Raw genomic sequence first — 25332 nt, forward strand, 5'->3', positions numbered from 1 at the left:
TGCATTTATATTCCAGATTCCTTCAGTGAGAACGTCCCTTGAATGTGCAGGTTAAGTCGGCGCGCAAACGTGCTAAGCTACTGTAAGCACGCTGGCAAAGTTGGAGTTTGTTGTAAATGAAAAAAAAAAAAAAATCTTGCATACATGTATCTATTCATTACTTTTTTCTGTTAACATGCTTTGGTATTTTGTAGCCATATTCACCGTAAGCAAAAAAGATGTGGAGTTGATTTCTAAATAGAAATGCTTGCATGTTTCTATTCAACATTACTTACTTTAATTGTTTCTCTTAACGTGGTATTGTAGCCATGTTCACCTTAAGCAAAAAAGATGTGGAGTTGATTGTAAATAATAAAAAAAAAACGTTCGATATATTTTTCTGCTTTGTGTCTGCCGTAAAGTGTGTACTGTGAAAACCATGAATTGCTGAAAAGAACTTTATGCTTAGTCTTTTGTAAGCTGGTTTAACTTATTGTAAGCTGGTTTAACTTCGTCAGGTAATTGACTAATTTAACATAACATAACTAATTTAATTTAACTAATTGGCTGGTTTAACATGTAAGCTGGTTTAACTTCGTCAGTTAATTGACTAAATAATTATTTCAGTTAGAGATATTTCGCCTTTTAATTGCAGAAATGTCGATTAATTCTTAGTGACGTTTGGTAAAGCTAACTGTTGTCAGGGCAAAACATGGAAAAGATACTATATTCTAAAAAGAACGTCGAAAAAATTAGGAAGTTTCGTCTTCGAGTGGCCTGAATTACTAGAGCCACTAAGTGACGTAGCTCCAATGCTGACCTTGCTTCTTTGGCTGGAAACAAAATGAGCGGTTTCATGATTTTTTATAAAATTCGGAAGAGTCAATCAAACGAAGCTTTAACGGAGGCTTATTCTATGCTACCAGCTCGCTGCAGACCGTTCACGCTCGTGGTTGACTGCCAGCGAGCAGCCGACGCAAGCAAGCGCAAACTACGATGCGCTTCGGCTGACCTGTTGAAGAAAGCAAAGCAATGAGCCTTAACGAACGGCTTTTACGCCCCACATTAGCGATCCTGAGCAGCTACTGGAAAGTACTCTGGTCTAGATGTAGTCTGGACGCGGACAACTTGGCGGGTAGCGGGTAGTCTTTAATATTATCGCGCGCTAACGTCATGAGAAGGCCGAAGAGGCGTTGGGAGAGGCGCCGTTGCACGCGACGAGCAGCGGCCGGGTAGAGCAAAATGCGGCGGTCCCGCCCTCTCGCGGCACGCCGAGAAACGGAGACGCCGGCGATGCACGGCGCATGGGGAGAGTTTTACAACTGAACCTATCTAGTAACGTTGGGTAATACCTACTGCTCACCAGTTAATGCTTCCATCAATTGCGAAGCCCAGTGCCTCAGGAAGTAGGACTTTCCCCCCAATTCTATCCGGCTGAATCTTTTCGCATCCTATTACTATGTGGTCGATTGTTCCTTTATCCCTGCCACATGTCTCATCCTGGAACGAATATTTGCTCATGTAGGTTCGAGTTCTCAAGCAGCCAGCCCGCGCCTCAAAGAGCAACGCACTACCTTTATTCCGGCGATGCACGGCGCATGGGGAGAGTTTTACAACTGAACCTATCTAGTAACGTTGGGTAATACCTACTGCTCACCAGTTAATGCTTCCATCAATTGCGAAGCCCAGTGCCTCAGGAAGTAGGACTTTCCCCCCAATTCTATCCGGCTGAATCTTTTCGCATCCTATTACTATGTGGTCGATTGTTCCTTTATCCCTGCCACATGTCTCATCCTGGAACGAATATTTGCTCATGTAGGTTCGAGTTCTCAAGCAGCCAGCCCGCGCCTCAAAGAGCAACGCACTACCTTTATTGTTGTCATAAAAGTTCTCTTTCCGGATCTCTTTTTTGCTTGCTTTGTAGATTCCCAGCGATACCTTCTTTTCCATCCTCTCTTTCCACATGAGCGTCTGTTTCCTTCACTTGCTTTTTAACTGCCCCCCCCCCTTGTTTATTTGCCGCGGTCTGTAGTTTGCCGGTGCTCCCAACCGGCGCCTCTTTCTATACAGCTTCGAATGAATAAAGTTTCTACTGCCACCACCACCACCACGTCAAGTGCGAGAATGGCGCTTTTGAGTCGGCTGAAATTGTCAAATAAGTCTTCTTTAATTCGAAGAAGGGTGTCCTGTGTTGAGAGCAGGGGTTTATTCAGAATTTCGATTTTTGGGGGTGTCGGAATCCTCCTGGGGGGGGGGGTATAAGTTCCTAGGCGGGGTGAATGTGGTTGTTAAATCTTTCGGGGTATAAATTCCTGGGCGGGGTGACTGTGGTTAAATTTTTTTTTTTTTTTTTTTGGGGGGGGGGGGGGGGGGGGGGGGCTGTATAAATCCCTGGTTGAGAGTCTGGGGCAAAAGCCACACATGGTGTGTGGGAGGTACACCTTGTCGTCCAAGTACAGCGATAGTTTGTTCTGCACCATGTGTTTGTAGTGCTTTCCCACGCTAGAGGTAAGGGATATGCAGTGCAAGTAGCGGAAGTTAATAGGTTTGCCTCGTTTGGGAACCATTTATATCTGCGTTTCCACTGCGCTGGTAATTGTTCTCGCTCCCAGCTTTCATTGATGTTCGTATTGGAGGAGGCTGTTAATGGTTCTGCAGTCTGGGGCTCTATTCCGGGTCAGTTTGCGATGACAGAGATAATTTCTGTCGCTGTGAAAGGAGCATTTATAGGTCCGGGTTAGGACTCTTGCAGCTTAATAAACACTTTATCTCTCTCCTGCAGCGTAGTCGGGTAGGCCAGTGGTAACGGGGGGCGATGTGGTGGGCAGTGATGTCGCGGAAAAGTTTCTTCAGCTGTGCCGGGATAGTTGTATGTGAACGAGCCCGCGGAGTTTTGCTTCCCATGCGTCGTGAGTATACGATCGGAGAAAGAGCCAGGTGCGACGATTACGCAAAGCACTTTGTTCCAATTTTGTTGGCTGAGGGTGTTTGTATATTCCTCAGCTTGTTTATTCAGTTGTATTCACAGTTTGAGTTTGCGTTTGTGTTTCTTCCAGCGACGTATCAAATTCTGCTGGGCATATAGGTAACCAGATGCGGATGTTTTTGCTTGTGTGATGCGTTTTGTGCTGCGCGTAGTGGGGTACAATAATTACAATGCCTTCGGTGAATACGGAGTGAGCTTTCTTTGGCAACTAATACCAAATGAGGAAACCAGCAGGCCATTCACGGACAGCCCCGCAGCCATTAGAGATCAAGTGTGAATGAGAGGGAGTGAATACAAGAAATGGCAGCAGGGCTTGGCTAACCCCATATAGAAATTTATTGTTATGCGAGGACTGCCCATGGGAAGGATGTAGCGCCAAACAAACTTCTGCGCTTCCTCTTTCGCGTGAGTGACGGCATTAGCTGAAGCGAAGTTGGCGGCCAAGGAGGTTGGTGGAGGATTTAATTCTATGGTGTAGGTGGCGACAGGCGGAGCCCGGGCTCCTCCCCCCATCCTCAACTGTCTGAATGGCCGAGAGAGAGAGATATATATATATATATATATATATATAGAGAGAGAGAGAGAGAGAGACACCTTTATATTCACAGCTGGGTTCAGGATGGGGTGGCAGGGCCCAGGGGGTGGTGGTCCTACGTGTCTATGTTTAGGACCTCTAGGACACTTAGTTTCTCTGCTGATTCGTGCTGTGGTGCACGCCGGCAGGCACCCATCACGCATACCTACTGCTCCCATTGGAAAGCAGCTGACACGGCAGGCAATGTTATAGGTGGTATTCACATTAAAGTTCAGCAGGTGGTTTCTTCTCTTGGCAACATTGAAAACCACCATGACAGTGCCCACCGTGTCTGTGTGTGCGTCTGCATCTCTTAGAAAAAAAAAAAAAAGAACAGGCTCCGGCGTCCATCGTCTGTGCCATTGCCACCAGATTCTCGACCATGGTGTCAGCAGGCATGAATAGTTGCACCGACATTGTGGCGATACTCTACTTGCCCAAGAGAACTCAGCATCACCACTGGAGAATGGTGGCGGTTGCAGAAGGAAGCGGCAAGATGCACAAAATGTGTACGCTGCAGTGCAGTTGCCTGTGAACACGGATATCGTTACGTTTTCCCGCACCTTGCACACGGCAGAGCCCTTCAGTACAAAAGCCAAACAACGCTTCTGAAGAAATTGTGAATGTTCACATGCACACCAATTGAGATACGTCGGCAGGGCAGCAGTGCGTGCACTGGTAGCTGAGAGACTAGTGACATCTATCGCCAAGCGGCCGAAAGGAAAGGTACTCACCGACAGATGAGCAATCTGTGGCCAATACCAAACACGGCAGCTGGCTATCAGCTGATCTGTGCCGACGATTTCACATGTGTCTTGCGACAGGTAGGCTTAAGACGCTGTGCGAAACAGTAGTTAATGTCAAGGTAATACTTTTGAACTCGGTGGGATGGCCTCATGAGTGCGCTGCCATGCCAGAGCCTGTGCGTCCTCGTTGCTAAGGCAGCACACATGGTTACTGGAATGCACACCACGCCAGCGAATACAACCTATACATTGAGGAAAGTGCCATATCGCCTATTGGTATTCCCCGAGGATAAAGTGGGATTCACACGACGGAGAAATTGCATATTTCTGGCCCGCAGAGCCCCCACTCACGTGACCGGTTTTAGGTGCCGCTCGACGGCCGCGGACCTCCTTGGGGAATGGAACCTGGTTTTGGCACTGCGGTCGAGCATTTTTAGGTTGTACCAGGTGCAAGGGCAGCTTGTTTTGGTGCGGCATGGTCGACACGTGTGGAAGTGACCAGTGCGGGCACCGGAGAAGTGTGCCTTGGCATTTGGGGGCACTGTGGGCGATCAAGAGTTGGGATGTTTCGATGTGTGCCTCTTGAGAGAGGCTTCGCTTCCCCCACACTGACATCTGCTATAGTTGCTCCACACGTGTTAATGCACCGCCAAGCCAGACCGTCCGGCGATGTGTTGACGTCACATATTCGTCCGCCTTCACGGGCCTCCTCATCCATCGTGTGAATCCCGTTTAACCAGTAAGCAATGTTACACAGGCTGTGTCAAATGGACCGCTAACAAGATGAGATTCCCCGCCTCACCACCAAGCAATGCGTTGACCAGCACATCAGCTAGCAAAAAAGTGCACTTACTGTTTACCACATGCACACACAGCCACTCACTTTTGCACTGAAAAGCGCGGACGCAAGGCGTTGTACGCCTCAGCGTTTGGGTAAAAACTGAGTCAACCACACACCAGTGGGGGGTTGGTGGAGTTCATTTCATTCCTTTACTATACACTGAACAGTTTCAGATCTGTTACACTGTGAGTCGGGAAAAACAACGTACACAAGCAAAAACGGGGTGACATGGTTAACGTACAAGGTGAGGTTTTAGTCTTTTACAGCTCGAATACAACAAAAGGTGCATTTTCTTTGCTCACCTAAATCAGGACTCAAAAAACGTGAACACAATCTCACACGCACAAAAACGAGAGACGTTTTGTTTCACAGCAGGGTGGCAAAACTAAAATGAACTCACGACTGCAGGCACAGTAGGCCAACGAAAAACAGGGCTAACGACATTGCGGCTCTTGATAAGCCTGGGGCAACCCTGCAGTCGTGTTAGGGAGACTGCTCTCGATTGAAAAGCACAAGGGAGCAGGTGCTCTGTTCTGGTCGTCACAGTTAGGCCGCAGGCTATGGGCCACCTAGCATCAGTTAATCACACTAACTACCGAAGAACCACCGGTAACCCAAACTTGCAGGTAAAGCTGCCCGCATCAAAACCATTCTCGCCCAGGCAGTCATTCTTAAATGCGCAATTGTCTTTCCCGCGGTAAAAACGGGCCGTCCTGTTTGGGCAGCCACAGTTACAAAATACACGCGCTGGCTAACTACACTGCACAATTATTGCTTCTTTCAACCGTCCCGCATCGATTGGTTTTAGTGCCGAAACCACAAGTACAGTTCATAGCCTGCTAGGCTACACAGCCCATCAATGGCTGCCCCCAGATATGATAGCTCGCAGTTGTCAAAAAGACAGTAATTTTAATTGTCGAAAAAAGAAGGCTTTTAAGCACCAGGCTGCCATTTTGACATTTATTTTGGCCTTTCACTCTCGTTACGACAAAAAACGCAATCAGTCTTTTGCCCCAACTACATAAACTTCCTTCCCTCCGTATGATAGAGGCTTTGACAATTGCCATTTCTGCCAAAAGGACATCCATGAATAGTCATGCAGGCACAGGTTTACCGGACATCTTACATCCTTCTCAAAAATAAGGCAAGTTGTTTACATTACCGCTGGCACCCTTGCAGAAAAATGTTGCCTTGCAAAAACGTTTGCAAGGTTCACTGCAAAAAGGGCAGTGCATTAAACGTGGAAGACGACTACGGCAAGTGAGAGATTTCAACTCCCTTCTAAGAAATGCACATCGTAAGTTGGCACTTGCTCACGCATATAAGGCGCTTTTGGATGCGCACCCACAATCAATGACAATGGGAAAAAGGCCGACCAGTCACCAATGCAGAGTGCAAGCTCCTGTAGCCAGAGAGTCCACTCTGGGGGAAAGCCAATGCCTCCGGAGCCCCGCAGAGACACAAACGACAGATGCATCTTCAGCTCCACGCTTCGGGAATTCTGCGACCGTTGTACTACGGTGCAGTGAAATTGCCCTTTCCTGCTGCTGCCAAAAGGTATGACTGAAAAAACAGCCTCATGATTGGACGGATGACTGTTTCCCAAGAGGAGATACACCAAAGTGGCGGCGTTAGATGCCAAGGGCCACCGCTGCACCAAACGATAGTTCCTTGCACGCAGGCAGCCTTCCATTCAAAAGCACAGTGTGTCAGATTGTCCCTTCGCTGTTGAGCTAAGTCACTGCATTTTAGAGATTTCCGCTTCAGGGTTCCACAAACAGTTCCAGAGGGGAAGGCCCCTAAGTATCCGTAAGATGCACTTATGCTAACAGCCTCATTACCAGGTGCAGACGTTACTGCCACATTGTAAGGTGCCCTTCCAAGAATGGTTTACTATTCTTATACTCTTGATGTGACAAAAACGTTTGTTTCTAGGGGCAATAGCAGCTCCCTCAGAAACAGTCTAGAAAATGAAATTTTGGAGTTGGAAGAATGCAGACAGTTAACACACATGCACAAAGGTTAAAAATAGAATTAAATAGTTGAAGGTGGGCCCGCGTTTCAACTGAACCATTTGGCTCTGAAGTGTGGCGCATATGTGACATGAAAAAAAATGAGACTGCGATACTTAACAGGAGGAAAAGGTGAAGTGTGAGGACGCCACTACTTTCCAGTCCCGAATTAAGAATCAATCAGGAAGGGTTGATGGCAGCAAAATGGCACACAGCAGCCAAAGCACCATTCGTCAGCAAGAGATGGAGGTAGCACACTCAACAAACACTGAAGTACTCAGTTTTTTCACGCTGGAAAGGAAAATGAAGAAACAAAGCAGCCCACGACTTGTCCGGCACGGCACTGACCCTTCACAGCAAACATAACTGAGGAATGGGGATGACAAAACAGCGCCCGGCACCCAAAAGGAAATCTCTTCAAAAAAGGGCACAACGCGAAAGGAGCACGACAGAAAGAGGAGATAACAAGTAATGTGAAACGCTTCTCAAGTCCACTATTTTTTTTCCCGAAACATCATTCACCCTTACAAAAATCCAATATTTGACACCAGGGAGCTAAGGGAGCAGCTAACCGCGCTCAACTAGAAACTACCAGAAAATTCCTCACATTATTGTCCCCTTTCAAGAAGAACTCTGCAAGTCCTTCTGTTGTGACCCTACCTACAACTGTACTATGCTGTTTCTTCAGAAAAAGCACCCTGTGCAACTTGCACTGTAAAATCCCATCTAGATGCGCATCAATTGAAGACGTTTATTAGCGAAGCCCTTGGGCAAGCGCACTGCCTACTGATCACATATAAAAGGGAATAGAAGTGCTTGCGGGCATACAATAAACAAGTACAATTGACCTAGTGTGAATCTGGCTTCTTTTCTTTGCCAGACTATGTTGAAGAAATTTCACACAAATATGGTGCAATGAAACAAGCTTACAGAACTGGCGTAATGGTTTCTAAATGTTGCCTTGGCACGAAATGTTATTGGCCAAGACCACAGACTACCGAGCTAATTGGGGGCCTTCGCAGTAATTACACCGAGAACTTCTTTTAAAAAGCAAATAGAACACGCACTGCGTTTTATTAGTACCAGTTGCAGAATACGCCTTATTGCGATTGACTTGACCTACTGACATGAGTCTTCAGAAAGACGGTACAAAATAAAAGAAAAAGACAGTTTGCTTTAATCTCGAAACAAAATCACAATGAAAAGGCACCCTAGCAGTACCTTGCTGCTAGAAACATTAGGTTTCTTTTTCTACGCTTGCAGTATAATGCTCCTGCAACATCAGGAGCACCCATAGGCATTCAGAGGCCCGAAAGGCTGAGGTGAGCACACCTGAGCCCTAATTCCGCTGCTAAGGCGGCAGGCACATGATTAGGCTGAAATGCTAAGAGAGAGGGAGGAGGGGATAAACTACAGCGCATACTACGCCTGCAGGGGTGATCCAGAACGGAAGCTAAAGTGAGCCGACAAAAGGCACGTAACTGCGAGGCGCTGCGCCGCAGCCACTGCAGTCCCTAGGCAGAGAGCACGCCTTCCACATGACTGCGCCCTTCGCTCCCATGCCGCAGGGCACAACGCCACGACCAGCATAGCGGCAGTTTCACAGGGGAGTCGCTCGGCCAACCAGCCTGCACCCCGGTCGACGCCTTGGGCTGCAGTGGGTGTGAAGTGCTCTACGTGGGTGCGGGATTCCTCCTCTTGCTGCAGGCTCTGGGAAGGGCGCCTCCTCAGATGGGCCGCGTGAAGTTGGCCGGGAAGAGGCCCTTCTCTCCCGTTGACTCCTTGATGCCCATCAGCCAGCCTTCCTCCTGCCATGCAAAGAACGGGGGCGAAAAAGATGGTACACTGCGACGATGGTGGGTAGTGCTCAACGTTGATTGATTTGGCTGATTGTAGGGTTTAACGCGCCGACGCAAAGCAGGCGATGAGGCACACTGCAGTGGAGGACTCCGGATTACTTTTGACCCCCTAGGGATCTTTAACGTGCGCCAAAATATCGTACACGCGGGCGTTTTTGCTTTTCACCTCCATCAGAAAAGTGGCCGCCGCAGCTGGGAATCGAACCGGCGTCCTCGTGCTCAGCAGCACAACGCCCTAGCCACTGAGTCACCGCGGCAGGTCAGTGCTCGATGTGTGACCCTGATTCCCAGCCACAGTTAGCCTCCCACAACAACCACACGGTTGTGATGACAACAATGCAATCTCAATGCACAGCTGTGATTGTTTGGTCCATAACAAACCAAAATATGTGCCGTGACAGGCACAACCTCACATCCCACTGAAGATAGCTAACACCAGCTCCCCGTTGGTCAAGGGTGGCCATCAATTTGACGCGTTATTCAAAGCAACAACGGCTGCATACCTGCTCTTCAGGGTCGTCATACTCGATGACTCGTATGATTTCGCCGCTTTCGAAATTGAGCTCGTCCACATCCTCGGCCGTATATTTGTACGTCGCACGCACCTGTCAAAGAGAAGTACGGGGACACTCTCTTCACCCAAGATACGAGACCGCTAAATATCACGCATCACAATTACCACTGGAAGATATGCCAGCAAATTCGCTTTTTATTTACGCAAAGTGGCCGCCTCTAGCAAGCCCGAATTTAAACAGTGTGCTGATATTGTCCCAAAGAAACGTTCAATAACTTGGCCTTTATTCCACAGCATCTTAACTACAAGGTGGCCACGATGGACAACTTTTAATCGTGTCTACACATTTTGTGTGCCACACTCCCCGTTAAAACTGGGCACCCCTCGTGGAGACTCTTCTCATCACCAATCCTTGATCACCTAGTCATTAAACAGAAGTGAGGTGCTGTGAGCTTAACGAACCCTGTAAAGTACGCCGGCTGGCAGGTCAGTCGTCGTGGCCCCCCACGGGGATGTCGTACAGTTCGTCTCCTACAGCTCCCGACTTGTCACCATCGCTGTTCATCTGCAAAAAGAGATGGGGGCCATCCCGGTCCATCGATGCATGCTCGAATCATGCAGCCTACTGAACCCCCTTTAAATGGACAGACAGCCCATTTTTGCGGTGTATATGCTCTCCAATCCAAATGCAAGGGCATCACTTAAAGCACCTTGAACCGAAATGGCTTCCCTGGTAGGGCCTTAGAGCACTTAAAAGCAGAATTTTTCGATCTAGCAGCCTTTAACTGCCAAAAGGAATGCTGGCAGGCATGACAGTGAGTCACATAGCAACATACCTATAGCTGTACACAAGATAAAGAGCTATTTAAAAACTTGTCCACAGTTAAAACAATAATAAAATGCTGTCTTTTCTTATTCCTTTATGTGGTTTTTGAATCCCGCATTGAAACCGATAGAGCTGTTTGTATACGTACAGTAGTGTCACGTTTAGACAAGAGATACAAGCAAAAGCGAGAGCATGTGTGCATGTGAGGGTGTGCGTGTGTGTACGCACAAGTGCGAGCACGATCGTGTGTTGATGTGCGAGTGTACATGCGCACACTCCCGCACTTGTTCACATGCGCGTGTGCACGAGTGTTTGTGTGCGTTATATGGGAGGACTGCCTGATAAGCTCAATAGGGTGCGGGGACGAGCCCCAGCCAAAGAGGGGGCCGCTGCTCACCTGTGCCCCAACATCCACGGGCTCGTAGTCCTTCTCGTCCCTCCTGTGGTGAGGCGCCTCCCCGTTGCGGTCGCCCGTGTAGCTGCCGCGGTAGCCTGGCGTGTTGACCAGAGTCGAGTCCTCGTTTTCCAACCGGGCCGCTGGGGTCGAGGGAGAAAGGGAAAGCTCAGGGCTAGCTTCTACCAAATAATTAGGGCGCTGTAAGCCAGCCTTTTCAACGTCGCAGCAAAAGCCAGGCGTTTCGCCGTACTGTTTCTTTTTTCGCTGAAAACGTCTTCGCAAGAGACACAAAGTGGGTGCACACCTCGAATTGGGGGTATTTTACAACCACAGCCACATAACAAAAGTCGGCATTTTGGTATCGCAGGAAAAAACAATCAGCTCCAAGCACGGGTGTAAAATTGCCACACGTATTTACGTCACATCCACTCCAATCAAAAGTGTATTTTTAATTTGTTCAGTAAGATGTTATGAGGGAGTAAAAGGTAAACACACGCAAACTATTCATGCAAGTGTGTAGGGCACAGTTTTCTCCCCTGACTCTTGTTCTGGAGGTATAATCAACGATGTTTGAGCAACATCCTTAGCACCTAAATTGGAAAAATACATCCTGTGTGCCAATGCTAATCAACGCTTTGAAAAACTTCCAAAGCGGCCGTTCACCAGCCAGTACACAATATGCACAGAACAGCTGCTAAAACGTGTTTTCTGTCCTGACTAGCAGAAGAAGAAAGTGGGACACAGGACCCACTAGTGCTGGTATAGCATATGGTAACCGCCATGCTGAAACACACATTAAAAAGTGATCTCTGGTGGTAAAAGTGATGTCTGGTCAAAGTATTGGCATGACCTCCCAATCAGATCGTGAGCCGCGAGGCATGCAACAGTTTCTGTGTGGTTTTACAAGTGCACACATTGGTTTTAGAAATGTAAAAATGGTGACATTTCACAGTATAAGTGCAAGTCAGCTACGTAGTTTATTTTGTATGGCACAAGCAACAAAGGACTGAACAGCTTGTCGGTTTGTTGGAGCAGAGGACGGCTAACTGTCCTGGCACGTTTCTTCCATAAGGAGGCAACAGGAAAACTGATGTGCTGAGACTTGTAATGCTTGCTTTTCCTGACAAAGCTTACCATAAATCTTTTCGCCCTCATTTTTTATAGCGACACCCAAAGCTACACCTGACGGTGAAACAATCCGGTGATAAGATAGTCTCTAAACAACACCCCGTGGCAGCCAAGCAGCTATCAGCACAATGCGGCTTGAGGGAGAGATGTTTATTGGGGCGTCTTATCTTGCTAGCCATTCTCGACCGCTACCCCCTTTAGTTTCTTTTGTAACTAGGAGTACCTTCATTTATTTGCTCGTGGGGGGCAGCCTTGCTCTTTCTTGCTCTCTTAGTGTTGCCCAGAAACATTAACTTGATAACATGCCCGGCACGGACACCAGATGTGCCGTTAGTGCTACTCACTCACTTGAGCGAAATTGTCATTAAATGATTGGCTATTTTTGTGGGCACATGCGATGGTGCCCATAAACTTGGTCGTCTGACGTGTAAGGAACTTACTCGCACAAGCGCTCTGTACTTATATGCACCTTAGTGCGTCTAAGCGTACGCAGTGTCATTAGCGGGCGCAGCAACAAGACCAGGGATAGGGACAGCGTGAACACCCTGTGCACGCTCATATTAAAGCACACAATGAAACTCGTCATTCCTGGAAACGTTCCTGCCACTCCAGGAATGTCTCGAGTTGAATGCAGACATTTAAAGAAATGAAATAGAGATTTGAGCCGACCGAACCAAGGAAACTCCAGAGAAAAATACTAGCTGAGCTTGGGAAGTTAAAAGTGGGGCTGCACAACAGTCAAGGAGACCACAAGAAAAACCCCACGCACAGCAGGAGTTTCACTGTGCACCGGTACAATAGAAAATTCTCAACAGTGTCAAAAGGAATGGCTTGTTTATCACACATCGCATAATAGCTCCATCACCTCAGCTAGGTTAGAACATAATAAGCTTGTTGGGACTCGTATACGGCGATGTCGATTTTCTAGAGATCAATCTTTCTGCATCCCTTCCTACATCAAAGCCACACGATGTTTTCGCTATTTAATCACCTGGATTTCCCGGTTCTGCAAAATCATTTTATTTTTATTTCTTTTGCCCCCGAGGTGCTAAAATTGCCTCCCGACATTGCCCTTCCTTCGCGAGACACTTAGTAAAAGGCTGAGCGAGTGCATGGACCCGTAATCGCGACACACACCTTGCTGCAGAGGTTGAGCTAACACTGCCCCTGCATGGGGAGACCGAGGGCACGCACCATGCAGCCTGACCCTGGTTTCCTTTTCAGAAATAATCCCTCAGCTCTAAGGCAGTGGATGCAGTAAAGATGGGAGAAGGAGCAGGCGGAGATGGCGTTCTGCACGTAAGCCAAATGGTGCCTCCGTGAACCGTAACAACCGGTGGTAGCAGCCAACTATAGCTCCATCTTGAGCAAAAAGAGACTCCATGAGAGGCAGCCCACAGGCGCATGCTCCTTGGATTCTGTGAATCCGCACTCTTCATCTGGCTATGTGGACAAGTTCGGATTGGCCTTGCCAACAGTGGCCTTTTTGTGCAGCGTCTTCTGTAGGCAACGCCCAACTGCTTGTTCTTTTCTTTTACCCAGCCCGCTCGTAAGTGTGTGGTGTGCACGGCCATTAGCAACGGGAAAGAGCCCCCTGTCCACAACATTATCGGCGTGCCCAGCTGCCACAGATTTGACACAACCGAAGTAAAATGAGCCGTATTGCGCTAGGTTGCAGCTGGCAAGTAACAGCCCTAAATAATGCTATATTTTGGCATGTGGGTTCCTCCTAGGTTGTCCAGACCAAGTAGCACTCCTTGTCAACGATTGAGTTGCATAGCATTGGTAAATCTCGCAGCTTACTAACGCCCCACCTAAATTCAACCAAAACGGATAATAACAATGGCGAATTTACTGTTTCTTTTGTAAGACAAATTAAAGAGCCAACATTAATGTGCCATGCAGCATCAACAGTTCAACATATATGACAATTTGTTAATTGATATTATCTATGGTGTGATGGCTCCTGATATCAAAATTGCAATAAAGCTCTTCTGATGCAGGGCCTACTGTGACTTAGCTAAAAGTGTCAATAGCACAGTCAGGCAAAAATAATTACAGAGGGAACTTAGGTAGTCGAAAGGACGAGGACCAAGTTTTTTTCTTTTTTTTGGGGGGGGGGGGGGGGGGGGGGTTCCAACTTGTATTGGGGTATGGTTGCACATCTCTGTCCTTCACAACCCTTAGATCAATCCATGCCACGGTATGTCTGCTCACACAAATGTTAAGGAGGATTCTCTCTCTCTTTTTTTTTGCATGTGTGTGTGTGTGTGTGTGAACGAAAATTGGAAGTGGTGTTATGCCTTATCAAAACGAAGAAAGAAAGAAGCCAACTGCATTGCGGCTATTAGAACCCCATCAGCAATGTTCATTCGAACAGTTGAATTTCCCCTAAATTTTAGGTACGTATGTGCATAAACAACTTTGTTCCATCGTGTGTCTGTTGAGACAAAGGCATACAAAAGAACAATGGCAAACGAATCATTCCACTTTAAGATCCTTACACAGAAACACTTGCATATGCAATATTTACTGACAGAACAGACTACCTTCTGTTTTGAAGCGGACTGAATGAAAAGTAAAAGCAATGCACAAGAAAGTCCACAAAGAGATTGGCGCATGCACTGAAGCACGTGCACCAAGACTGCGGGCAGGGACAAAATTCGTGCAGAGTCAAGCGAGTTTCTGAGCCCAGCCCGATTAGCACCATTTTACATCATTTTACATCCATATGCATCCACCCCTCTGACAAGACGGCCCACAAAAGTGGCAGTCATAAACGATGGACATTGATTGATTGATTGATTGACTATGAGGTTTAATGCGCCGGTGCTACACAGGCAATGAGGCGCACCGTAGTGGAGGGCTCCGGATTAATTTTGATCACCTGGGGATCTTTAACGTGTGCCGAAATCTTGAACACACGGATAAGTGATGGGCACCTGATCTACAATGTAGGAAAAAGGGGGCATGAGGCGACAAAACAATCTGCTAAGTGACCCGAAGCGCTCAGCAGTTCAGCGGGACAGGCACATGTCTTGAATTGCCTTGTGCCATGGAAAACAGCCCGGTTAAAGTGATGTAGTCATCTTACGTGCATTGCCCCAGCACTCTCAAAGAAAAAGCGTTCATGTGGCAGCCCAAAATGTGACTGCTTGTATCAACTATTATTAATAGTCCAGCACACATTGACTGGGCGTGTTCTCAGAGGATCCAGGACGTTCCCTATGCAGTGAATAAAGAAAGGCCTCTAACTTTTGGCACATTAACTGCTTGTCTCGAGTTTAATTCCCCGGAGACTCCACCTTCTGATGTCCCAAGGGCATCAAAGTCATCACAAGGAGTTACTATTCCAAGAGTAACAGGCATAAGCTGAGGTGCCCTGTGTGACCAGGCATCGGTGACCCACCATGCTGAGCTACATTCTGCGAGACTCGTCGACCAAATGGTGAATTTCAGAAAGACGAAAAGAAAAAAAAAAAAAAAAAAAAAAAAAAAGAGGGCAGGGCACGGTCTACAGCAGTGCCACCTCTCTCTCGCCTGCACATGCTCAAGGCTATCCAGACAAAATTGGAAACTTTGGATCTGCTTCTGATCTGAACCAGTAGCAAACAGGCAAGAAAAGTGCCCTGTTAAATATGCTTGTCTGCAATGTGATGGGAACAGGAGTCGTGCTACATATGATCCCTGTACGACGAGGACAGGGCAAGAAATGTACCGTTCCCAGTGGCTCTATGCTTGCCACGTGGGAACACATAAAAGAGTCTTTGCCAGTAGGATTCGATTTCAGCAATGTTCGGAACAGGCTCGAAACAGAAACAATGTGGCCACCCCTGCGCTCCAAGATGTCATCTGTTGGCGGTCCAGAAGAAGGCCTCTCCCAATAACCTCCTGTATGCCTTATGGCTGTGCCAGCCTCCCTGTAAACGTTTCCACCACACTGCCCCGCTTGGCTTTCTGCCGCACACTTAGTATCCATTTGGTGACTTGTGCAGTCCACGTGTCCTCCCTACCCACCTCCATGACAGAACTACGTACTGCTATTCTTGCTGCAGACAGTATATATCAGGGGCCTCAAACTCACATAAGTGAGCGGGCCACAGTAATGAAATGCAGTCCCAATAGGACCGGGACAGCAAAGAAGGTTGAAACAAAGGAGGGGGGCAACAAAATGTCGGCTAACTTTGCTATTTGAAAGAAACAAGCCCTTTCGCACATCTTGTAAATGTTGTAAATATCGTAAATTTGGTGTCCGGATTCGAGAAACATATTGATAGCGATCTCCAGAATGACTAAAATCTCGACGCGACGCTGAAATATAAAATATTTGTTTCAATGTGATGCTTTAACACGTGATGACCGCATTGGGTGCACTTAAAAAAAAAAAAAAAAAACTGAACGAAGAGACTCGTGTGGGACAGGCCGCAATCGATAGGTCCGCGAACCACATGCGGGCCACGTGTCTGAGACCCCCCGGTATATATCAATAGGAATTGGAGTGTGCATGCTGAAGATTGTTCTATGCGCACACACATAACATCTATGTTTGTCAACCGTTTTGGCTGCCCGCAGGTTTCAAGACAAAGTCGCGCGGAAAGAGTGCTACTAAGGTTCCGCCTCTTTCGACACGCCGTGACCATACCAGTGTCGTCCCACAAAGCACAGCACACATACGCACATACACATGCATCGGCGCATGCAAGTGCCCTGCACAGCTCGTCAGTGTCTGGGGACTGCCACGGGGCTCGCAGGAAGCGCAGGAGCGACGCTCCGCAAGATGCGGCCGCACACAGCACGTACCTGGGCGGTGTGCATCGAGGGCAGACCAGCGAAGGCCCCCTCCCCATTTCTCTCCACCTCTGAGGGAGCGGCTCACCTGCCATCCCATGGCTCCGCTCTAGAGAGGCCGCAGCAGTATCACATGGCCTAGAGCACACTCATCCATGCTTCGCATGGAGACTTACACCACACACGTCGCAACGACCACACTCATGACTACCACAATCAGTCAGTAAGCACTCTAGGCTGAACGTGAGCCCTCACACTAGATAGTGATCTGGCAACTGCAGCGGCAGACGGCATGGCGCATCTTCAGATGGACTAAAAAATTTCCGGAATAACTCCATTAAAATGACACATGTGCAACAGGCCGCTGCTATGCGTAGCCTCACATCAACAATGGCATCGCAGGCAGCGATCCATTGTAAACTCCACATACAAGCAAAAGCAGCAGGGAGTCAGGCCACCGAGTCGATCCACATAGTCTCGAGATTACAATTAAGAGCGCTGACATGAAGCTATACAGGAGCTTGTTGCGACAGCATCACAAGTAATAAGTCTTCGGTGCAGTCGTTTCCCAAGTCGGGTATCTAAGACTTTCAAAATGCCCTCAAAGTAGTCACAACAAAATGGGATATGACCATTTTAAGATTTGGTCATGAAAACACGCTGAGAATGCATGATTGCACCTGCAGGAGGGCCAAGATCGGAGGAATGAGAAGAAAAGAGAGGGCAGGAAAATAGGCCTAACTCAGAAGAACCCCGTTGATACGTTCTTGGTTCATACGATTTTCTGGTTACTACACTCTCAATTGTGAACACTTTTCTTACCGGATTGTAAGTTTCTCCCTCAAGTTATTTTTTTAAAACGTACCAACGAGGTTCTACTGTAATATGGTGCATAAAGTGAGTAAATATTTTGGGTTAGTTTGGTGGCTGGTGGCTTTTTGATGATGTAGTTAACAGTGCACGCATTTGATGAAGTCAAGCAAGAGGGCTCAAGAGACATCGGCGCTGTGTAATGCGCAATGCTGAGACTGCGTTCCCTTAAGTAGTTGAGTCCATTTTTGCTTAGCTCCCCGTCATGTTTAATTCACTGTATATAACACTTGCCACAACCACACATGCATGAAATTTTTTTTATTACTTCATGATTAATTAGGATGGGGCATGCAAATGTCTCACTGCAGATGGCACATGAATCAAAACATCGCAAATCAAATAATAAAACGTAAAAATGATTACTACTTCTTTGGTCTACATCATAGAGTTTCATACTAATATATACTAGAGGGAAATCTGGCGCTGCATTTGCGGGCCGCCGCGGGAGGCGCCATTGCTGCTTGCGACGTTCCTCGCCTCCTTGGCTTGGTTAGCCACATGGCTTCTTTTTCGTTTTGAAGCCAAAATCAATAAAATTGAGTAACATTGTTTTTTTGTTCATCTTTCATGAAGCTTCTCAATAATCCCTGACAACTACATTTTTTTGGAGCTTTAATTTTATAACAATAAAACAAATTCAATTAAGGGGGCAGACTGGTCTTAGAGCTATTTTTTTTATTTACCAACCAATTTTAATGAAACTGCACTGTGTTATAGAGTTTTTTGTGCTGATTTCAAATTTTCCATTAGAGTTTTTATAAGTTGATTATATTTTGAGTTAATTAATGATTAATTGCCATTATTTTGGGTCACAGTTATGAAATAACCACTCCATACAGAATGGCAGTTACCACGTGGCTAGGCAGACAAATGACTAAACAATACAACATAGGAAGCACATTTTTGATTCAGCTATTTTTGGTCGTTTTACAACACAGAGAACTTCGCTTCTCCCGTGCTCTGCCAGAAATGGCTCGCAGGTGGTGCCAATTGAACACAAAAATAATTTTCCAAAGCTTCCATTTGAAAAATTTGTTTCCAACATTGTATTCTCCACACATTTCGGTATCAGAAGCAAAAAAAGAATTAAAGTTGTACCTGCTCTGGGTGCCAAGATATCCGAGGATGAAATGCTAGCTTTGCATTGCAAGAAAAGTGCCGTTTCACCATCGAATTCTGCACTTACTGAGCTGTAGAGTGCACTTTAAAATGCTATTATAATATAATAACAACAAAATATGGTGCCTTTTGATGAGGAAATTTACAGACTGATAGAAAAATGGCTGTGGAGGCCAAAAATGCCATTTTTGAGAAAACGCTTTTTTTTACCGTTTTTCGGCCCCAAAGACCCAACTGCCCCCTTAAGCTTCTGCAGTGATATTGTTGCATTTTTGCAGCCACAGGCAACTTTTCAGCCTGTTCGTGAGCCATGCCAAGGACTAGTGGATTGTGCCTGCCCGGTACATGACTGAACTATAGTGCCTAGTATATTCTAGGCACTGTAACTGAACGCTCGCTGGAGCGCAGCTCACTTAGACAGTAGCGCCAGATTTCCCTCTAGTGTATATTAGTATGAAACTCTATGGTCTACATAGAGCACCCGTTCATGGCTAGCTTTTTTTTCCCAGCAAATCCAACTACGTAGTGAAGACAAGAAGGTGATAAAATTTTGCAGCAAAGCAAACTACTGTATTTGTATTTTTTTCATTGTGTTGTTTAAGGCACCGAAGCTACCCCTGGGCTTTGAGGCACACCGTAGTGGAGGGCTCAGGATTAATCCTGACCACCTGGGGATCTTTAACATGTCCCAAAATCTCGCACACTGGCGTTTTCGTTTTTCGCCTCCATCAGAAAAGCAGCCACCGCAGCAGCCAGGTTTGAACTCGCGTCCTTGGGCTCAGCACCACTACGCCTTAGCCACCGAGCCACCGCGGCGGGTGCATTTTTGTTCAATACTTTCAATGCCTCCAAAAATTCGAATACTAGTATACCTCAAAGCACACTACCAATGAAATCAAGATGCAAAGACTAAGTGCAAAATATCTGAAGTCCCGGATATTCGCTAACTGCTTGCGTAAATGCACGCATTTTCCAAAAAGTTGTACGAACTGCAAAAGTACATTCGCCCTGGCGCACCAATACCGACGGAGGTGCTTTGAATACCTCAAATGCAACCACCTCGCACCATTGCGGCCGCCTAGACCAGCCCACACAATGGCCCCAGGCCATAACTGGCTATGCGGCCGACAGCAGCCAATCCATGCAGGGCGCAAACCCCGGGCAGCCCCCAGAGGCTGTAGGCTTCGCCGGGCACACAGCTACGCGACATTAGAGGCCCCTACCACACATCTCGTCCACACGCTGCCTCGTAAAGCAGAGTGGTCACAGGAAAAGGGCACAAGCATGGCGCAAACCAAATGGGAGCCTAGCTAAGTTTAGTTTTGGACAGCACATTGGTGGTAGCGGAGGCAGCAGCAGCAGAAATTTTACTATGTAGCGGGATTTAAAATTGGCCCTTATTCGGGCATTGCTGGACTGATAAAATGTATCTTCAGTTGTCTCTGCCAGTAGGCAACTTTACAAAAAATGTTCACTTGCAGAGCTCTTTGAACAAGGCTATAAGCTCTGTGGCCCACTGTGGAGCGCACTGTTCCATCATCTTGCTGCGTCTTCTTCCCCCCAGAGCTTTTCGCTATGGATAACCAGTTCGTTCAAGAAATGACACTCCACTGTGGTGGTAAACCTTTAGCTTTAAACTGGCTATGCCAAAAATGCAAGCAGGGGAGGAATAAACTTGGCAAGACTTTTAGGCAAAGCTTTTGTCAAGATCTGTTTTGTTGGGCCTCAGGCAGGAGCAGCATGCTGTGATAAAAACTGAATGAGCAGTGTGTTCTGTGCATATTTAGTGAGGGCACATAGTATTTCAAGTATGTGGGGGAGGGGGCATAAATGGGAATGGTAAGATGGGGGTAAGCATAAGAAAGCTGAGCCGCGGTACGCTGTACTGAACAAAAAAAATGTCTTGAGGCGGTGATGGGGATGACTGCATTATCTAGATGGGAGAGTCATTACACCCCCTCCCCCTATTCTATCGCTCTTGGATGCAGTTAGTTACTGCTTCCAAAGCCAAATGTGATCGGCTTATCAGTGTGTGCCAAGCACCCCAGCCATCAAAGAGCTTCTGCGCAACTTAGATGCCAGTTGTGCCATGGGAGGCACAAACTCGCTTCAAGAACTGGAAACTTTGCATATAATTCTTGTCGAGCAGCTGGGTGGAAAGAGACTTTGCCAGATACATTATAGCTAGACAAATAATTCTAACGGCATGTCAGGACTGGCCGCCCATGCTCTGACGCAACTACTCAGCGATTGGCTGCCTACCCAACTGTGTTGAAGTCACATGAATAACAAATCTATTCAGATGCCAGCAAATATGAAAGAGTCGTCGTTCTCGCTGGATGTGCTTCTTGCTGCCTTTTGGGATGGCTGCGCCTGCAGGACGCGAGGTACGGTGCACGATCGAGCTGCGTGCGCCATCCAGCTGCCTACGCCGCACGTGCCAGACATGGGGGCATGCACTGAACGCCGGCTACAGCGGGGGCACGGGCGGGATGCAGGTGTCAGCCAGCCAGATGACAGGAGGGGCGGGGGTCGGGACCGACCTTCGGCCCCGGAGAGCATCTTGCACTGGAGCTCGGTGTAGTTGGCCTTGAGCCGGGTGACGCGCGTGAACCAGATGCAGAGGTTGCGGCGAGCGGCGGCCGCCGTGCCCTGGGGGCCGCCCGGGTGCGCCGCCTCGAAAGAGTGGTTGACGGCGCAGCGGAGGCACTGCCACGGCTGGTACCGCAGGAAAGAGAACTCGGCGTCGTTCAGCCAGATGCACTTCATGCGGGAACTAGTGCCGCACGCCACGCACTGGGGATCTGCGCCGCCGACCAGCAGCACGCGGCGCGCTCCGGTACTCGCTCAACGGGATGCGGGGGAGTGGGAACTGTGTGCACTCGCAACACGCGTTGTCACACCGCATGCACGGAACCGCGCAGTGAGACGGACGGCTAAGCTCCTGTCTGCACTGCACCCTCGGAACGGGCCCCAAATGCTGGCCAAACCCAGAGCATTTGCTAAAGGGACTGCTGCACGCACACAAGCAGTGTGGCGCAGGTGGTTTTGCGAGGCGTAAGTGCTCCTGCCACGGTCCAGCGCTTGGCTCCCATCGAATGACTGGCTGCACATGCACGACCAGTGCATGCAAGTCTCTGCTTTGCGCCTCTCCACCAGTGCTGGTGGAGCCTCTCGTGCAGCAGCCCACACTGGTGCACCACTCATGCACAGCTACACGGTGCAGCTTCGTTCAAGCTAGAGCCACTAGCACAGCTTATTTAGTGGCTCTAGTTCAAGCCAATCGCGCTGCAATGTCCAAGCTGCACGTCGAAAAATAAATGCTTCCAAAAGGTTGCCAGCTCCAACATGCATGGCTCGACATCTAAAACCTAAGCTATCATTGTACTGTGGCTGCTGTCACTTGAACTGCTCGTTTGGTGCTTTTGTAAGCCTTAAAGTTAGATTGAGGCACGAAGACTTCAGCTCACCGGTGAAACTGCCCAGGCCACTCGCTTCCCAAGACAGAAGTGTACTACTAGCCTATATGGCACACAATCACATGCATGATGAGAACCACGCCAGCATGGTGCAAAAAACTTGAAATATAGTGATTAACTCAACTAATGAACACTGAATGGGCCATTGAAAACAATGCTCTATAGATGGGCATTCTTGTTGCTTGTATGCAGTCTAAACTATCTCCACTAATGTGATCGAAGCATTCATATCCATGGGCAGACCGGAAATTGCATCCAAAACTGTCAAGCCGATTTTGGAGGTGCTCCTTCCAATAACCAAGGATGGCACAATAAAGCCTATACATTCTTCAGATATCCCTAACATCACCTTAATTAACAAAGAATGCGCGGTGCGATTTACTAGGCCAGTTAACACAAACAGTGAAAACTTTGTCACTTTTTGTGACACCAGTGTAAGTTGCTCTGGTCGCAGGCAACCTTTTGTTAACTGAGTTCATAGACGATCGCCCAAATGTGATAAGTATGAAAGCAAAAACTGGAAGACATATCGCATAAGATATTGACCTTGGAGTACTGTAACCAAACAATCGCACATTGGCATGACAACAGCTGCAACATATGTGGTGCCACGTTCTTTAAAACAGCTGGGATTGTTTGTTCTGTTTTTACACTGATTACTCAATATGAATGCCTCCACCTCAGCCCAATGCAACATTTGGGAAGGAAGAGGGCACACACTGGCACCAGCTGTGCCAAAGTGCAAGTTAAAAAAGCGGCCACAAGGCTGCACTCGCAGTTACATTCAAGGCTGTATTTTTCATAACTTCGAATCTTCACAAAGTTCGCCTTTAGACTAGTGGCAAATATTTTGACGCAACGAGTAGCTGGCACTCTAGCAGTCTCTGCCGAACAGAAGTGACAACTGAAGACGCAGGATCGCTGAGAGTGAGCACATGGAAAACGATCTCCTTGCTCAGCCAAGGGCGCCCTAATTGGGTCAGACAGCTGTTCACAGTGGTTTCTCAAGACTCGAATGCGGTGGCAAGGCCATCAAACGACAGGTCGTATGGCTTGATATATTTTTGTTTTGAGCTGCAGCCATCTGCGGGAACCTTTGCATGTTTATGGTGACGGAGTGGCGCAACCCAGGTACCGATACTGTAGCACATGCCTGTACGAGAGGAGTATGGTCTCGGAAAAAAAGCTGTGTGCAACCAACAATGCCTTAACTGGCCACTCACATAACTTTATAACCACTGTGGGTTCCACACCATTCGCTACTGTAGTGGCCAGCAACCGCTGATTAAAAACAAATGTGTTATGGCCTATTCCACAGACCATTTCCTCGGCTGAACGCGATATGGAAAAACAACTGTACGAGTTGAAATATGAATTTTGAAATCAAATTAAAGCCCACCTGTCCAGCTGATAGTGAAATGTGTGTTGAAAACTTGATCCAGCACTGCCCAAACTTGTTTTCCTTTTAGTTGTTAGCCCGCATGTCACAAGGAAGCATTTGCAGAACAAAACCTGATATAGCTTGACGCCGTAACTCAGTAGCCTATGACCATTCCTAAACCAAAATTTGGAAATCAAGTATTTTCTGCATCTTCTGTCACAACTTGGATGGCCCACTGGTCATCTTCAGACTTAGTACCTAGAAGTTGACGCCATTGGTGGCATTCGATGTTACATCTTTGCCTCCTGATACCTCATTTCATCACTAATAGTTCCTTTGTGATCACCACCCATTCGGTCTGGTTATAACAATACAGCACCAGTCGGCAACATTACCTTCAGAGTTTCTCGCAAAATTTCACCTGCATCATACCAAAAAGATGCAGCTAAGGCTGTAACAGATTTCTTTTGTAGTGAGAGCTGCTAGTGCTGGGGTACCCCCTAAGCTGCAAAAGGACTGACATTTGGGCAAGTTGGTATTGGTTAAGCATCTTGGAAGGCAGTGTAGCAGACACAGGCACGAGGAAAAAAAGAAGATGACTGGAGTACACCGCCGTCCTGTTGTCTTCTTTCCCTCGCGTCTGTCCCTACTACGCTGCTGTTCATGATGTCCCCTAAACTTTCTATTTTACCTTCCCAATAAAACTGACGAAGTGGCTCCCAGAGCTCTAGAGAAAGTGACCATCAGCTGCTTAACCACTCCATCCAAGTGCTGTCGCATGAACAGTATAACTACCAGTGCACAAATGAGCAGAATTCTGTGCTGCAGCAGTGCAGGACACTGCGGAGTGCGCATAGATCAAGGCATAGTGCAGTGTGTCATTTGTCGAAACACTTAGGCTATAGCCACATGAGAAGGGAGTATTTCACACCAATATTCAACATCTAGCCCCTGCTGCATTCAACTCGTGCACTAATGCAGCAGGTCTTGTAGCTTTTCTCTTGCGGAAAATTTATTCAACTTATTTTTTGTGCTCAACGAAACCCCTACGACAGCTGCCAGGTGATTGAACTGAGCATAACTATAAAAATCCACGGCCACCTACTCTCATAACGCACTTCCCCCTCTTTTTCATAGACCCCAGCAAGTAGTTCTTGCCAACGCTGTCTTTATTCCGCGAAACAAGGTGCTAACACATGCAAAAAGTCGTGCGCGTACTGTGGCACACTCGAGAAAATAGTAATAAAATGTCCACTAACCTGTTCTTACCCGTGTGGTCCCATAAGAGCCAATGAGGCTATCGCATCAAGCATTCATGCTAGCTTTTTGCAACGCACAACAACGCCAAGAGCACCCATGCTAACACAACTCTTCAAGGGGTTGGGAACTCAGCTGTGTGTTATGAACAACGCAGACAGAGACAAAGCGTTGCGCGCTTTATTTTTAACATGTATGTTGGCAGATGCATTGAGTTGCAATGCCAGTACACTAAAATTGTGAGCAGCATTTCAGTGTCATTGTGACAGTTGGGTGTTGCCACACAAGCAATGCTCTCCCTTACGAGCAGCGGTGACGCCTTTGAAGCCGAGGTGTGAAGCAATAGAACTGAGAAGATGCTAGCAGAAACGGTTCTGGACATCACACACATTTGCCAGACAAGAACGGCAAACCAGTGAGGTTCATCATTGCGTATTATATCAGAAGAAGGGTACGGTGTTGGTGTTAGCCACAGCAGCACGACATGCAGACACAAGCGACACAGGATGACGAAAGTGGAACCGAAGGACGACTGGAAGCGGGTTGAAGTGGATTCCGAAGAAGGCTGTCCTG

The 25332-nt window shown here is 47.5% G+C and overlaps 1 protein-coding gene across 1 annotated transcript in view; it reads right to left on the minus strand.

Moving 5' to 3' along the window:
* Positions 1–5245: 5245 nt before the first annotated feature.
* The window catches only part of Amph (amphiphysin), an 80076-nt gene continuing 59989 nt past the window's right edge, over positions 5246–25332 (minus strand). Inside the window, 6 exon segments of the mRNA XM_077706215.1 lie at positions 5246–8946; positions 9501–9602; positions 9974–10015; positions 10017–10076; positions 10735–10874; positions 21186–21446. Of these exon segments, the coding sequence (XP_077562341.1) occupies positions 8866–8946; positions 9501–9602; positions 9974–10015; positions 10017–10076; positions 10735–10874; positions 21186–21446 (686 nt within the window). The 3' untranslated portion in view covers positions 5246–8865.

This window comes from Haemaphysalis longicornis, unplaced genomic scaffold (assembly GCF_048455015.1).
Source record: "Haemaphysalis longicornis isolate Haplotype H1 unplaced genomic scaffold, Haemaphysalis longicornis Haplotype H1 scaffold_4, whole genome shotgun sequence".
NCBI lineage: Eukaryota > Metazoa > Arthropoda > Arachnida > Ixodida > Ixodidae > Haemaphysalis > Haemaphysalis longicornis.